A 15,780-nucleotide genomic window follows, 5' to 3' on the forward strand; every position below is an offset into this window, starting at 1 on the left:
TTTAAGCTATCCCTGTAACAGCTGGCAATTCACCATCCATGGAAGCGGTTTTGTTCTCCCGTTTAGGCAGAGTGATCAGAAAGCCAAAATGTGTCTACTGTTTGCTGTCCATGGAGAAAAAGCTTTTGCTAAGCTCTTGAGCGGCCAAGCAATACAGAGTGCTTGCCCGTAACAACACTCCAAGGCTGTTACTCTGAAATCTGACTCCAAGGCTTGAATCCATTAAATAGGTTTCTAGGACAGTGTCACACAGACTATTTGCCAGCATTTTTTCAGAAAGCATCAGCTATTTCATGGACCACTAATTTATTTACTGCTTAAAATTACTTCTGCCCTAAATCCAAAGGCACTAAAGGGACAGAGACAAATATCTTTTCATATAATTTATCACATTTTGTTATTTTATTCTATGTTGGTTTAGGGCCTGAGCCAAAACCCACTGAAGTCAATGGAAAAATTTCCACCGACTTCAGTACACTTTGGCTCAGCCCTTAAATTCTTTTGCCAATCTATAATGGCCCAGAAGCCAAGATGGCTTTTTAAAAAATACTTCTTTGTTGTTGTCATGCATGTCGTTTGTGATGTTGCCTATAACATGGTGATGGCTGCATTATAAATTAGAACAGAGACAAATATACAGATTTCAGAGTAGCAGCCGTGTTAGTCTGTATTCACAAAAAGAAAAGGAGTACTTGTAGCACCTTAGAGACTAACCAATTTATTTGAGCATAAGCTTTCGTGAGCTACAGCTCACTTCACTGAATGCATCCGATGAAGTGAGCTGTAACTCATGAAAGCTTATGCTCAAATAAATTGGTTAGTCTCTAAGGTGCCACAAGTACTCCTTTTCTTTTTGTAAATATACAGACGATATTCACAAAAGAAATGGTCAAGAATTGTTTGACAAATCACTTTGTTGGAAAATGATGATTCATCAAAACTGAAACTTTTTGCAGGAACATATCTGTTTCAACAAAACTTTCTCAGGTCGTGGATAGAACACCTGGGATGTGAGAGACCCAGGCTCAAGTCCCTGCTTCACCTGATTTGTCTCAGGAATTGAATCTACGTCTTCCACATCCCGGGTGAGCACCCTAACTACTGGGCCACTGGCTATTCTTGGAGGAGGAGGGGGTCCTCTGACCCCCAATTCTTTTTTTAAATGTCTAGTATTCATTCCAATGGGTAACAAAACCAAATGTTGAAAATTCAAAAATTTTCACAGAAAAATAAAAATAAAAATCTAACTCTTGTTTTCTGGCCAGCCCTAATCCACTGTTTTGGGAACAGGGTTTGCTGGATAACTTTGCAGCAGTTTTGCTAGGTCATGTTCTGGCAGTGGCCTTCGCTTTAAAAAATTTTCAGCAACTGTGGTATATTTTAAAACATAAATACATATTAGAATATACAGTACGTGCTACAGGAGATATAGAAACCAACTTTAAGGTAATGTGACTATGAGGTAAATATCCCTTTAATATCTAAAAAAAAGGGAACATTATAAACAAGCCTTTTCAAGATCATTGCAAGACTCTCTTCATTATTGGTTTTAAGGAACAAATATTCAAGATAGTGGGGTAAGGAGGGGCAGTGTGGTCCAGAAAATAGGATACCGAACCAGATTCTATTCCTGGTTCTGCCATAGACCTGCTATGTGACCTTGGGTAAGTCACATAATCTCTCTGTGTATCCATTTCCCATACCTGTAAAATAGGGTTAATAATACTTAGGTAAGCTTTTCAAAAGCAACAAAGTGCCATAGACGCCGCCTACATCCCATTGACACCTTTTGGCACCCCCGATTGACTTTCATGACCCCCATATGGGTCATGACCCACTCGTTGAGAAACACTGGTATAGATAGAATGGCCCAAATTCACTCCACTACATGCTGTTGTAATATTGTGGGAATAATATGTCAGTTCAGAGAAGAAGGTCCTGGCTGTGTAGTTAGAATATAAAGTTAGAAATCAAAGATGTGGGCAACCAAATAAAAATCATCAGAAGACTCAAAATAAGCAGAAGAAGCAGAAGAAGAAGATGATTACTTTTCTTAGTCTTACAAATGTTATAACTAAATAAAATTCTCGATAATACTTACTCCTGCCTTGAATGCAGGGGACTGGACTAGAAGACCTCTCGAGGTCCCTTCCAGTCCTTCAATTCTATGGTTCTACAAAAAACAGCATTATCCAATGATTCAATCAAGTCAAACATCATGACATGAATGGCGAACCCTAATCATGCCACTTGGTTAGAAATATTTCTTGTGACCCATGACTGAGCAGTCGTGTCTGCAATTTACCCTAACAACACTTACATGAACCATCATAGCATTCCTGAGAGTTACCTGATACTCCTAGACCCAAATTCAACCCTCATGTAAAACTCTACTGACTGCAATTGTAAATCTTTTAATTATTATTATTTGGTTGCTCACACTTTTGATTACTAACTCTATTCCAACTACACAACATTCTTCCCAGCCATGCCTCCATTTCTGAAGGCACATATTATTTCCAGAAATTACAGTATTGTGATAGGTTTCAGAGTAACAGCTGTGTTAGTCTGTATTCGCAAAAAGAAAAGGAGTACTTGTGGCACCTTAGAGACTAACCAATTTATTTGAGCATGAGCTTTCGTGAGCTACAGCTCACTTCATCGGATGCAATATCAATATTGTGATATTGGCTGTTACACGCTGGCTGATGCTGGGAAAATCTTCCTGATAAAACCAGGGTGCAGAATACATAAATGCCGATCTCCACAGTGGTAGGAAGGGGAGTTAAGTATTTCAGCCTTAGCCTGTCTCCAGCCCCCAACTGCCCAATTCCCAGATAAGGACCCCCAAATTTTCTCCACTTTGTGCCTTCAGTCCTAGCAAGCTTCCATTACAACCACTAGTCTTCCTACTGAAGAAGACTGACATGCTTTGCAAAGAATCCCATTCAATACCTCTGTTTAATACGGCAGATTGGTCACTCTTCATCAGTGTAAGGCATTCCCTCCTCTGTCCTTGTCCTCAAATCACCCCTGGGCATAGCCTATCACTAGGTTTAATCAGCTTTCAGTACTGACAGTAAATATCTTCATTTTGAACAAATTGTTATTGGTGCTAGTGTTTGCCTAATTGCTATACTGCCCTGGGACCACAAAGAATCCTAGGGAATGGAATGAAATCACCTTTCCCACTGCTTCAATGAAAAGGAATGCATAATCTTTAAACTGTGTCGTACTTAAAGGGAGGGAAAAAATAAAGCCACGAGAAAAGTCCATGATCAGAGCTTACCGACTTGTATGAGAATTGCAATGCATGAACCAGCTGCGGTTGTTGTCAACATACATGGCCCATGCCTTGTCGTCCTTTCCTAGCATCATGTCCTTGATCACATTAATTCTGGCAATTCCAAAAGCCGGATCTGGATGGTTATCATAACGATCCACATGTAGTTCCCAGTAATGTACACCCTTGGAGAAGGCCGCCGTGCCCAGAACAACACGATCGTCGTAACTACTACAAGTGGCAGTCTGGTTGTCATTCGATAGGACTATGTCCCGATGGGCTGAAGAGGGGTCGAAGGTAAACCAGGCCACTGTGCAGGAAGAATAAAGGCAGCTTAATAGCAGGAAAGGATGCAATAAAATTTAACTGTGCTTTATTTTAAGTAAGTTTCTTCCCTCCTAAATTCCCACCATACTTTCAAGTGGAGAAGATATTCTTTCCTTGTTATGCTAGACTACAGCACTATGCACTGTTTCACCTCAGAGATGATTGCATTTAAGTCGGGGAGAAAATAAGAATGCTTTATGTCATTTACATAATCAGTAAAATTTGCAATGCATTTTTCCAATCTGTTTGGATTAAAGGTGCTATATAACTGTAAACCAGGCAATGTGTTTTGTCCTATCTGGGCCTGCCTTTCAGGATGTAAGCTCCCTGGAGAAGAGAGTATCTCTGCTTGGGTCAGGTACATTCTTGAGCAAATTACTGCTGCACAAATAAGAGAGAAAAATAATTTGGCTCTGGACTTCCCCAAAGTCTGGGGCTGTTCAGATATGGGATTTGGTTCAGGCCTGTGTCTACTGGAATTACTATTTCATTGTGTGTCCAAGTTCATCACAACTGGGTTTCACTCACTTATTTTAAAAAATTCTTTACACCTAAATATTTTATTCTGCCATATTTTGAAAACACTATATAAATACGGAGCACGATTATGGTATTTGCTTCAGGATTAATTTACAGTATTTTTAATCAAGATTAACTTCTTGTGGTGCCCATATGGATGTCAAGTGTAATTACACGGAAACACAGCATGAATTACCACCCAGGTCTTATCAAACACTCTTGTGAAATTAGTATCAGTAGTTAAGAAAACACTGAAACACCAAAGACACAGAGAGAGAGGTGGAGACAAGGAGTGACATATAGATATTCACAGTGTGTGGTGTAAATGACTACGTACTCTAGAGCAAACACCATTTTAATTAAACCCAAAGCTTCGACAGGCAAATGCACTTGTATCATTTGAAACCTGGAGAGCTGCCAATAACTAAAACATGCCAAAAGTCTAAAGAGCTGGATTTTATTTTTCTTTTATCATTTTTGAGTATTTGGGGCAGGGGAAAGTGCTGGATTGGCAACCTCAGAGACTGCAGGCTTGATTTTCAATGAGGGCACAACATAGCTGCACAAGTACTTTCCCAGCACTAAATCCTGTGCATGTACCCAACTGATCCTAACGCTGTGTGCAAGTGTTAGACTCCACAAATGTGCACACACATACTACTGCTGGAAAGTATGCACATGTACACTCATCAAGGCCAAGGTCTGCTAAAGGGGATCTTATATCTTCTATTTAGCCACAGAAGGAGCAGCAGGAGTGTGGGCATCCCCATCCTGCCCCACTAACCTACATCAGTCCTGACCTGGAGTCACAGCATAGAGGGCTGAGAGCAAAGCTCAGTCTATAGGCACGTTCAGTCCTGGGGCCCCTTTCTGAAGGTTATCAAAACTCATAATGCCAAGTATATTGGTGGATGTGATGGAACGTGAATACCTGGCCGCTAGAAACTGGGGCTCTTTATTTTTTAATGATCTAAAACAAACTCACCGTCAGATGTCTGTAAAACAACTGTCTTGCTATAAGGGCCAACTCCTGATGAATTAAAAGCTTTGACTCTTGCATTGTAGGTACTGTTGAAATGAAGGCCATCAATTGTGCATAGGGTCTCCTTGCCAACATACACTTCCTGAGCATTCAAAAAGACAGGAACATAGCTCACCACCTTCTTCCCAACACAGGGTCTCACAGTCAGACTTTTAAACATAAGCTACAAGTAAATATTGTTCAATGTTTAGGGGAATTTAGAATTTACATTATTATAGTAGGGATACTTACGTCCAGTGAGGCTCAACGTGGAGAAGTCAAGAAAGAAAGGTGAAGGCAGCAAGAGTGAGACAAAGATTAAAAAGGGAAGTCTAAAATGTATAGTTTTGTTATTTCAAGAGGGCTGTCTCAATCCTCCTATGGGTACTGTTAATATACAGCAATGTAGTTTTGGAACCTAGATCCAAACCATGAATACAGAGTCTGAAGAGGCTTATTTCTGAAGATAAAAAGAACTTTGTATGTATCATTTGGGTATACAACAACTAAGGGGGTGGAGGGAATGTGATAAATGGCTGCAAGAATCTGACTGGTGCAAACACCAAGCAGGATGAGTCGTCATTTGGGCACAAAGGGGATGGCCAGGAGTAATGGCATGAAATTATGAAAGAGAAAAATCTAAGCAAAATATAAGTGAGATCTGTCAGGCAATGGAAGAGTCTATAGGGATGAGGAAGAAACCACATTTTTAATTGGAGACTAGATAAAGCATTAGATAATCTCCAATAGGTGAAATTCTTTAATTTTTTGTTTTATTTTTTGGAAATTTTGCATTATTTCATGTCATCCAGCCCCAGGAAAAGTGGAAGCCCTGGGGTGGGATGGGGTCCGGCTTAGGGGGCAGTAATGGAGAATGAGCCTGCCCCACACTCACCCCTCAGTGGTAGTTCTTGTCCCGTAGGGCTGGACCTGGCTCCAGGTGTTGTGACCTGTCCCATGGGATCGCAGCACTGCTCAGCCTTGACCCAGCAGCACCCCCATCATCATGATGGAGGGGTGGCTGGGCCAAACATGAGCAGCACTGCAACCCTGTAGGCCAGGTCGCGATGCCCGGAGCAGGCCCAGACCTGTGGGACAGGCAATCCCACTTTTCCTTTTATAACTTTTTATACTATCTTTTTTGTTTTATTTCGTGTTATTTCACATTTGCAAAAAACGCGGGGCTCTAGAAATAATCCTGCATTGGCAGGACGATGGAATACATGACTTCTGGAACATTCCACATCCAATGTCTATGATACTGTGAACTACTTAGATTTATAGTAGCTAATGCCCTAACACAGAGCTTATGGCCCAGATTCAGCGCAGCACTTGTGCCCCAATTCTGTAAAGCACTTAAGAACCTGAGTAGTCCCACTGAAGTCAGCGAGCCTTAAGTATACATTTAAGTTCACTGCTGAATAGAGAAGGGATTACTTGTGCTTTCAGTAACACGATAAAAAGTCTAAGGCCTTGACTTCTCCTCCAGTCTTTTGATCAGAGACACAAAGGTTATTGTGAAGTGGTTTATTGAGCCCCATATTATAAAATACATTTTGTGCGAGCTAGATTGTGATTTTTGGACAATTCTTGCTTTCTTGTATGTTTTCACCATTGTTCACCGACTGTTTGTGCTCATTCAGAGTATGGCACTTTGCAGTGATATGAACTAAAGCTTCTTGTTAAATCCACAGGCCAGATGCGGATAAAGTCTTGGGGGAAATCCAGTTGGTATTATTGATTTAGACATCAAATATCACATACAAAATGTAGGCATATTTTTATTGGAATGGCCTTTCCTGAGAAGCAGGCACTTTGTTTTAAAACAGCTAAAGTAGATGATATTTATATCACAGCAGTGCAGGCAATATTATCCTTTTAGAGGCATGTCAAAAATTGGGATCTTTCTTGTTATATTCTAAATCCACAACTTTGAAATTTTGGGATTCACAAAATCAATCAGAAAGATAGATCTGAATGTGTCCCTGCTTTGGGTATAAGTAAAGGCTGTACTGACCTGAGATCTTATAAATTATTTATACTGGGGATGACATTTGTTTTTAGTTATTTAGATTTAAATGCTAATTTTAAACATGCCTATCAAAGACTCTAGGAGCCCTAACATATCATTACTACTACAATAAACTCCAAGAATCATTAAAGTATTAAATAAGTTAAAAAAAGAACTAGGTAAGTTCATGGAGGATAGGTCCATCAATGGCTATTAGCCAGGATGGGCAGGGATGGTGTCCTTAGCCTCTGTTCGCCAGAAGTTGGGAATGGGTGACAGGGGATGGATCACTTGCTGATTACCTGTTCTGTTCATTCCCTCTGGGGCACCTGGTATTGGCCACAGTCAGAAGACTGGATACTGGACTAGATGGACCTTTGGTCTGACCCAGTATGGCTGTTCTTAAAGTAATCATTTCAACAGGCACTCAGCCATACACCTTCCTTCCACCCTTTCTTTGTTGTGGAAGCACACCCTCAGCCCTCTCCAAAACCCTAGCAAACAGATGGCTTTTACAGCATGCCCAGAAGGCCACCTATTTTGGGATATTTCAGATCAAGGAGGTGGGGGAGCAAGTTCCCAAAGTCCTGCAGCCTGCACAGAGAACCACCCTGCCAGCCACTCTCTCTATTTTATAATCAGCGGGTTCCTACCCTTGCTGGCCACAACTGCGGCAGTACGGCACAGGGAAAGAGAATATCCCTCAGGTAGGCCAGTCTCAGGTCAGAGCCATCACCTAAACTCCACCCAGTGACCAATGGCCAGTCAGTGCAGATCCCAGAGCACCGGTGTCATGCGCTCCCAGCATGATGACCTGCTCCGAAAGCGATTTGATGTGTTCTGCACAAGCATTAAGTCACTGAATGGTTTTAAGGTGCAGCCCCAGGTAGAGCACATTGCAACTGTCTAATCTTGAGATAACAAAAGCCTAGATAACGGTGGCACAGTCCACACCTGAGAGGAAACACTTCAGCCTCCAAACCAGATCCAGATGATAAAAAGCTGGTCGGGTCACTCCTATGACTGTCAAGCAGAAGGAGGGGTTTTAGATCACCTCTACACTGCAAAAATTTGTAACTAATGGCAGACATACTCCTTCAAAGAGACTCACATAACCTCTGCCATCTACTGCTGCTTCCCCCAGCCCACCATCACCACTTCAGTCTTGTCCGAGTTGAGCTTCAGCCACTCACCCTCTTCCATGACCATAGAAAGGATTTTGAGAACCTCAGATAAAGGCCAAAATTTACCCAGAAAACCGGGCATAATAGAATTGTTCCATGACTGCATTTCTTGATCTGGGTCATTGTTTGCTGGGTGCTGCTGACAGTGAAATCTGCAAAGGAACCTCCCCAATTCCTGGGCCATTTATACAATGGCTTCAACCCCAGCACACATTAGAGCAACCTTGGGGTGTCTCTATTCCACTCCAGTTGACTATATCCTGCAAGGGGCTATCATCCAGCTGTGTACTGCAGTAGTGAAATCCCACCTTCCACCCTCACAAGCCCAGAGAGAACCCAAATAAATACTGAATGAAGTCCTCACTCGGAATTGGCCACCATCTCCATCATCAAGTTCCAAGATATACCCTTCCACTGGATTGTGGGTAAAGGGTGGCATCCTCCAGGCCAATGTCACACTGTTGTTTCGGGTACAACACTTCTCCAGCTGCAGTAACGGGACTGGTGGCACTGTAATGGGAACTGAGTACAGATTAGTGTAATTCTGTCCTTACCCATCAGACTCTGTTGTCAGCAATATGATGAGCCATCACTTCCCTCACCTCGCTTTTAATCTCCCTCATCCTGCAAAGCAGCCAAAGTTACTTGGAGATACAGCTGATCAGAAAATGTGTTTTCCCCACGGAAAATTTCAATTTTTCACCAAAAATTCTGTACCAAAAATTTTATCTGAAAACTGAAAAAAATTCAGCTGATACCAAAATATTTAGGCCAAAACATAAAATTTTGATTTAGAAAATGCTGCCACAGTGCCTCATGGAAATTGCAGTTCAGGTACCACAGACTTCCATTCTCCTCAATAAGCCAGACTCCCTGCCAGACTACATCTCCCATGATGCATAACAGTCTCCCCCCCTTACAGAGGGGAAGTGCTGCCTGGGATTGGGTGTCTCATGCCATTATGCATCATGGGACTTGTAGTGTGGCCAGGGAGCTCAGCCCATAGAGAAGACTGGAGACATGAAACAACCCAACTTCAACACCCATGAGGCACTGTGGCACCCTATCCAAACTGAACTATTTCTGTATGGGGTTATTTTGTTTTTCAATGAAAAATTGAAATTTCTCACAGAAAGCAAATTTCACAACATTTTCTGTGTAGTCAAAAACCCCATTTTTTGTTTAAAAAAAGTTTCAGGAGAAACGTAAGAATACTATTAAAGAAAAAAAATTTCATTTGAATCTTATCTGAATCACTGTGTTCAGGTAGAAAAAAAGGTCATTTTTAGGTTACAGGAGTCTGATGTTGGCTTCATCCATTTGGAAACTATAAAAGTGAGGGTGAGGTTGTGGATGAGGGTATTGTCTGTACTGACTGGGCCAGGAAAATGTTACTGTGCCATTGACCGGGCTGATATTTCAATAATAAAAATAAGCAAAGTGGAACATTCAGCCATGCTTCTGTGAGGAGGGATCATGTATGTTATCTGTCTGTGCCATTAAACCCAACTTACCTCTCTTGCCTAGCATCACAGCATCTTTCCGTTCTCCCTTCACTAGAATTAGTCAGCAAGAATCCTAATTTAGAGTGAATTTCATCCTTGTACAGAAGACTAGTACAAGGTTTATGCACCACTTAAATCCCAGGGCTTTAGTGGGGTATAGTGGCATGGAGGCCTTGGACTGGCCTTCTGCATGGTTCTGAATATTACTATTAGGGCTCAGTTCTGCAAAGTGCTGGGTGATTCCTGCAAGATGCTGAGCACTTTCAGCAGGGGTGGATGTAGCCTCCCAGTTCAACGGGTGCACTATACTAAACTGCTGAGGGGGTAGCAACTGCTAGCAGTAGTACTCTCCTCCCTAGCACTGCAACCCTAATCCTGGCCTGGAGAGGAGGAGAGGCCCAGGGAGGGATGGGTGCTGAAGAGCAAGCCTGCCCCACACTCATATCACAGTGACAGCTCTGGTCCTGTGGGTGTGGGTCCAGCTCCATACTCAGGGTGTTGTGACCTGGAGCATGGAATCACAGAACCACTCAGATTTGGCCCAGCCACTCCTCTGCCATGATGGCTGGGCCAAACCTGAGTGGTGGTGCAACCCTGCAAGCCAGGTTGCAAGACCACTCAATGTAATTTGGCCCAGCCACCCTCCAACCCTGAGTGCCGCTGAGACCCTATGTGATAGGTCACAACACCGAGAGCGGGGATCTAGGACAGGAGCTGCTAGTGCGGGGTGATTTCTGTGTGTGCAAATGACCCCATAAGCTCATGCTAAAGCCACCCCTGGCTCTCAGCTCCCATGGACTTAGCTGTTAAAAATGTCAATTTGCTCTTCTTTTGTAGTTTGTTTTCCTCATTTGCCTGTGTGAGAGCCAGACCTTTGTACTGTTCTTTCTATTCTCTCTCTCGCTGGTATACTGTGCAAAGAACACTGTGTAAAAATTACTGGGATTGTGTTACGTAGCCACTCACGAGCTGACAAAATATCAATATTGCACTTGCAATAAACAATACAAAAGTTATAGTGGCCTTCTGATGGCATCAGCAAGCGTTGCAGTGAATGCTGGTACTACGGAGCCCAGAAGAATGTGTGGCTGACAGCTTTTAAAACAAACTATTAAAGGTAACCCCCTCCCCCAAGTTGTGACCTTTTTTGCTTCTTTATGATATTCAGTGAAGACTTTAATGATAATAAATAAAAATCTGCTTGTTTTTTTTTTTTTTTTTTACATTCGAGCTTGGGTCTGGTCTTCCCTAGAAGATGATACGCTAACTGGAGTACTAGTGAAATTGTGATATCACAACAGTCAAGAAACTAAGTGCTTTGTAACTAGGAGGTGAAGGGAGTTTTAGTTGGACTGTTTAAAACTTCTGGGTTTTTTTTGTTTGTTCTTGTTAACACAGATGTAATGTCAGTGACTAATGAACGCGTTGGATAAAAGATGTTTTTGTTAAAAAGTCACACTCCTGCCACTGTAGTTAAAATGTAAAGTTCATAATACACATCCAATGAGACCCTCTCCAAGATCCCCTTCACAAAACAAGGCGAAGATCAGATTTCTGACATTTCTAAGGTTTAAATCTAAGCAAAAAAATCCCAAAACTTTAAAAGAAAGTTTTCAGGTTTTGTCCATCATAAAGAAGTGAAAAAAGCCACAAGCCCAATTTAAAAAAATTCCTTTGAAGATCATCTTTAAGAAGCAGTAATGTCATGTAGTTTTGCTATGTACTGTTAAATATGTGAGACAATTCTCACTCCTTCCCCTCACCCCCCAAACCTTTTCGCCCAGGACACCTAGACTTCAATGTATATAACTCATATCTTTTGAGGCAAAGAATTGGGGATCTGCTGTGCTACATCCCAGAAGTGGATGCACTTCAGAATTTGTGAAGTGATCCTTGTGCACCTCCGACCTACCACACATGGATATTGTGAAACTTAGGGCCACAGTGTTCTGGAGGACTGCATGGTCACACAGTACTGCAAGGGGGAGTAAGACCCACAACCTACCTCTCTACCCCTAACTAGGCCCCTGCACAGCCTCCCTGGATTTTGGGTCCACGCATATAAGAGTAAGCAGTTGCTGCATGCCTGCTGCTAATCTCCTCCCACCACATGTAGGTAGGTGGGGAGTAAGTAGGAATGGGCAGAGCTTTGGCTCCACCCCCAACCCTAGCTGGCTTGGGTGGAGGGGGCAATCTGCTACTGATAAGAGCCAGTAGCAGACTGCCAGTCTCCTGGGGAAAGGGGGGGGGGAAGGAATTGTGCCTCTCGGTCTACAAATACATAAAAGGGAAATGAATTGTTTTGGGCAGTACACTGGGCTGTACCTAGGAGCAATAACACACACTTCAAAAAAAGGTAAATGTAGGCTAAGTATCAGGTGGGGGGAGGAGATGGAATAGAACACTTAGCTGTTAAATTACAGAACTAGCCCATTGTTTGTGCCCTTTAAAACTATACTGTAGAAAGCACTAAAAAAATGCTGTACGGAACAATGCTGCCTTGGCAGGGAGATGGAGCTGATAACCAAACCCGTTTTTTCCATCTGTAAATGCTGTGCTGTGCTTCTACAAATGATGCAGGCAGGACATCCTTTGGGTACTAGATCAACACTGTGTCACTGATGTCTCATGTCAAGTTAGAAGCTTAGTCACACACAATTCAATTCATCCCATTGCCCCTCCCTCTGTAGGGACAGAGCTGGATGTTCAAAGGTTCTGTTCTGCCGTTTGTCAACCTGACCGGCGAGTTGTACAATGACTTTTCCCCTAGGCTAGACAGTCGGGGGGATTATATTCAGCAAGACAACAGTCCAATGAGAAATTCTGTAAGCTTTAGGTCCCCCTAAATTAAATAGAGATAAAACTAGGGATGAAGCCACACCTTTGGATTTTCCAAATACCAAATAATTTCTTTGTGATGAGTCTGAGTTGTGAGAGACTTGTCAAGTTGTGGGGGGGGGGGTCAGGAGGGAGTCCCCATAGCAAGATGTGAGTGGGGTGATCATGGGGGCTGGGTAGGGATGACAGGAGGGAGGTATACTCTTCAGAGATAACCAGACAGGTTGATATTTGGAGCCATCAGGGTGGAAAGAGGTGGTTGGTTTTTAAAGCTGTGTCAGGCTGGCAGAGAAGACCGCAGTGGGTGTGAGTCTTTCGAAAGCAGGGCTGGATATTGGACAGGAGCTACAGCAGAGGCAGTGAAAGTATGGGGGTTATCTCTGAATCATGCCACATGGCAGGAAGTGGCTGGAGTGGGTGAAAGGGAATGGGGAAAAAGATGGACCACCACATGCCAAAAGTTATTTTAAGCATTTGTATCCATTCTCCATTTTGCAAACAAACAAACATACACTAATCCCATCAATATTCCAGCATTCAAGAACAAATCAAACCTGGATTAGATCTCTGTCCATGTCTTTAGTGAAAACAGAGAGAATGTGATGTACAGACACAGCTAGTCATGGAGAAGGGTAGGGATTTCAGACCATGGCAATCAGAAAATATAACGGAGGGAAGAGGACGGAGGTGAAGGAAAGAGGTGTGGGCTAGATCAAAATGCCACCACATATTAGACACTGCGCAGGTTTTTCAGTGGATCAACCTATCCCCTCGAGTACTGAGCTACTGCTAACAGGCTAGCAAAGAGTCACTCCTGTCACTCATCATTACAGTACCACCCTTGTGCTTTCTGTGCAATTGATTACATTTCTCAATATTAAAGAAACTCTGCCTGATCATTATTTACTGAGATTAGTTTTGGATCTGAGGCTTATCCTTAAACCATGAGTAAGATATATGCACAAGTCATCACTAAGGCTAATTTAATACAATCTGATCTCATTTTCATTATGCTTTGTCTAACGCAGTGAATCAGTGTTTGTTTATGAGCAGGCATTCACCTCCCACTGACCTGTGCAAACTCAGTGATGTTGAATGAGGCGAGGCCAGAGATTTAAAAAAAGATTTCAGAAATTCAGGCATCAACAAGGGCTGATGACAATATTCCATTCCTCTGGGGTGAAGTTACCCCTTGCAGTTCTCCCCTTCCTCTCTACCCCACCTCTCATCTTCCTTATTTAACCATGGACAGCTTCCTCCAGTTTCCAATCTTCAGGCAACAGGGTGAAAATAAAAATATAGGAAAAAACAACTTGCAGTTAAAAAGGTCGGTCTGGTACTTTTCCCCTTGGGACTGTACCAGATCTCCCATTGTGGTTTAGCTCTGAATGTCATTAAAGCTCATTCTGAATCTGCTGTTTCCAGACCAAACACAGAGAGTTGATAAAATTTCCATATTACACCAAAACACTTGGCAAAGATTGATTGCTCTCTGGGGCAATGTGGTGAATGGGACTGGAAAAAGAGGAGCTGGTTTCAGGAGGGGCATATATTTTTGTGAGACTACTGGTTCAGGAATGCAAGCTTAGGGGTTGCTCTGTATTTAGTTTATAGATAAATAGCAAAGCCTCAACATGTTATGCTGGCTTGCCAGTTATTTATAAAGCTCTGTTTCTTACCACTCTGATTTTTGGCTAGTGAAACATGGCCACTTATTTTGAAATAATTCCTTCCATTTCTATATGCAGGGCCATCTAGATAGGGGGTACTTCAGATTCTCAATATGTGAATGAGATGATATTGTAAAGTTGGTTTTAAATTTTTTAGGTACTAAGGAATTAGTGGGGAAGGAAGAGACTTTACAGAAGGAATGGGAGTCCACGTTAGCACAAGCTTGCTGACACAGAAAAGTTTTTGGGGGCAAGCCAACACATACTGGGGCAGGTGGACACAGACAGATGTCAGGAATACAAAGATACCTTTCCGTCTAGTATAGAATGGAAATGAACTGGGGGAGAAAAGGGTTGAGATCACAAAAATAAAGTCCAGTAAATACCAACACGTCTATACCTCGATCAGAGGGTGTGGCTGCAGCTCAAGTGCACATACTTGAACTAGCTTTAATCTAGTTATCTTGGGACCTGGAGAGCCTGCAGTAGGGTGCATTTCAGTGCTGGCTAGCACTGAGACTAATTATCCAGGGTGCAGTGTGGGCCTGTTCAGCCCATGTTGAAGTGCACTCTGCAAAGATTCACTGCTCAGAACCCGAGGTAGCTAGATTATAGCTAGTTTGGGTATGTCTACTTGAGCCGAGTCACACCCCGTGACTGCAATATATATATACCCTGTAAGATTAAATAGAAATAGGCACACAGCCAAAAATTTTATTTATTTGTTATTTATTTATATATTTATTTTTTATATTTATTTTATTATTATTATATTTTATTGTTTTATATTTATTTTATTTATTTATTTATTTTATTTATTTATATATATGTGTCTCTCTATGTCAAGTAACTCCTATCTTCCTGTGATTGTATATTTATTTAGAACTAGAATATGGCTTGTACTACTTGATCAAACAGCATAAGGGGAAGTAAGAGCCTTCCCTATGCCCCTGAAAGGGCTACCCTGGTCTTTGGGTACATTTCCCCAGGAGAAAGCAGGTGGTACAAGCCCACTACTCCCCACCAAGGCAGGTATGCAGAGAATGGGCACAGCCTTGGTCCTACCCTCCAAATGCACAAGTGAGTGGAGGTGACATGGCCTAGGGTGGGAGGGGAGGGAGAGTGATTTTCTGCAGGTTGTAAATTAAATCTAAAGTGTTCCCATCTCAGGTACTCTGTGGGTTGCTTAGCTATTTGGAATGCATCAGTGGCTTAGTTAAATTCATTATTAGCTGTTCAGGAGGGACTATAATCCACTATTACATTTAGATTGATTAAAACACCAGTCTAAATTGACAACTGACTCCTTGGCAGACAACACTCAGAGAGGCTCTCTCAGTTACATGTTAAATCTCATGCCTTGTGCTCTTGCTTCTATTTTTCTCTCTGTTATGTTTTTAAAGGGGTAATTTACTGATGTTT

General features: G+C 42.2%; 1 protein-coding gene across 7 annotated transcripts in view; it reads right to left on the reverse strand.

Moving 5' to 3' along the window:
* The window catches only part of TRIM67 (tripartite motif containing 67), a 60,226-nt gene that overhangs the window by 16,417 nt on the left and 28,029 nt on the right, over nucleotides 1-15,780 (reverse strand). For 4 of the 7 annotated variants that reach the window (XM_073338010.2, XM_073338015.2, XM_073338009.2 and 1 more), the window contains exons 6-8: nucleotides 8,710-8,867; nucleotides 5,115-5,253; nucleotides 3,290-3,593 (exon numbers count right to left, since the gene is read on the reverse strand). In XM_073338010.2, coding sequence (XP_073194111.2) covers nucleotides 3,290-3,593; nucleotides 5,115-5,253; nucleotides 8,710-8,867 — 601 coding nt within the window. Of the gene's footprint in view, nucleotides 1-893; nucleotides 1,704-3,289; nucleotides 3,594-5,114; nucleotides 5,254-8,709; nucleotides 8,868-15,780 lie in introns of those variants that run through there. The other 3 variants (XM_073338012.2, XM_073338011.2, XM_073338013.2) reach the window with 2 other exon arrangements.

This window comes from Lepidochelys kempii, chromosome 3, assembly GCF_965140285.1.
Source record: "Lepidochelys kempii isolate rLepKem1 chromosome 3, rLepKem1.hap1, whole genome shotgun sequence".
NCBI classification, from domain to species: domain Eukaryota; kingdom Metazoa; phylum Chordata; order Testudines; family Cheloniidae; genus Lepidochelys; species Lepidochelys kempii.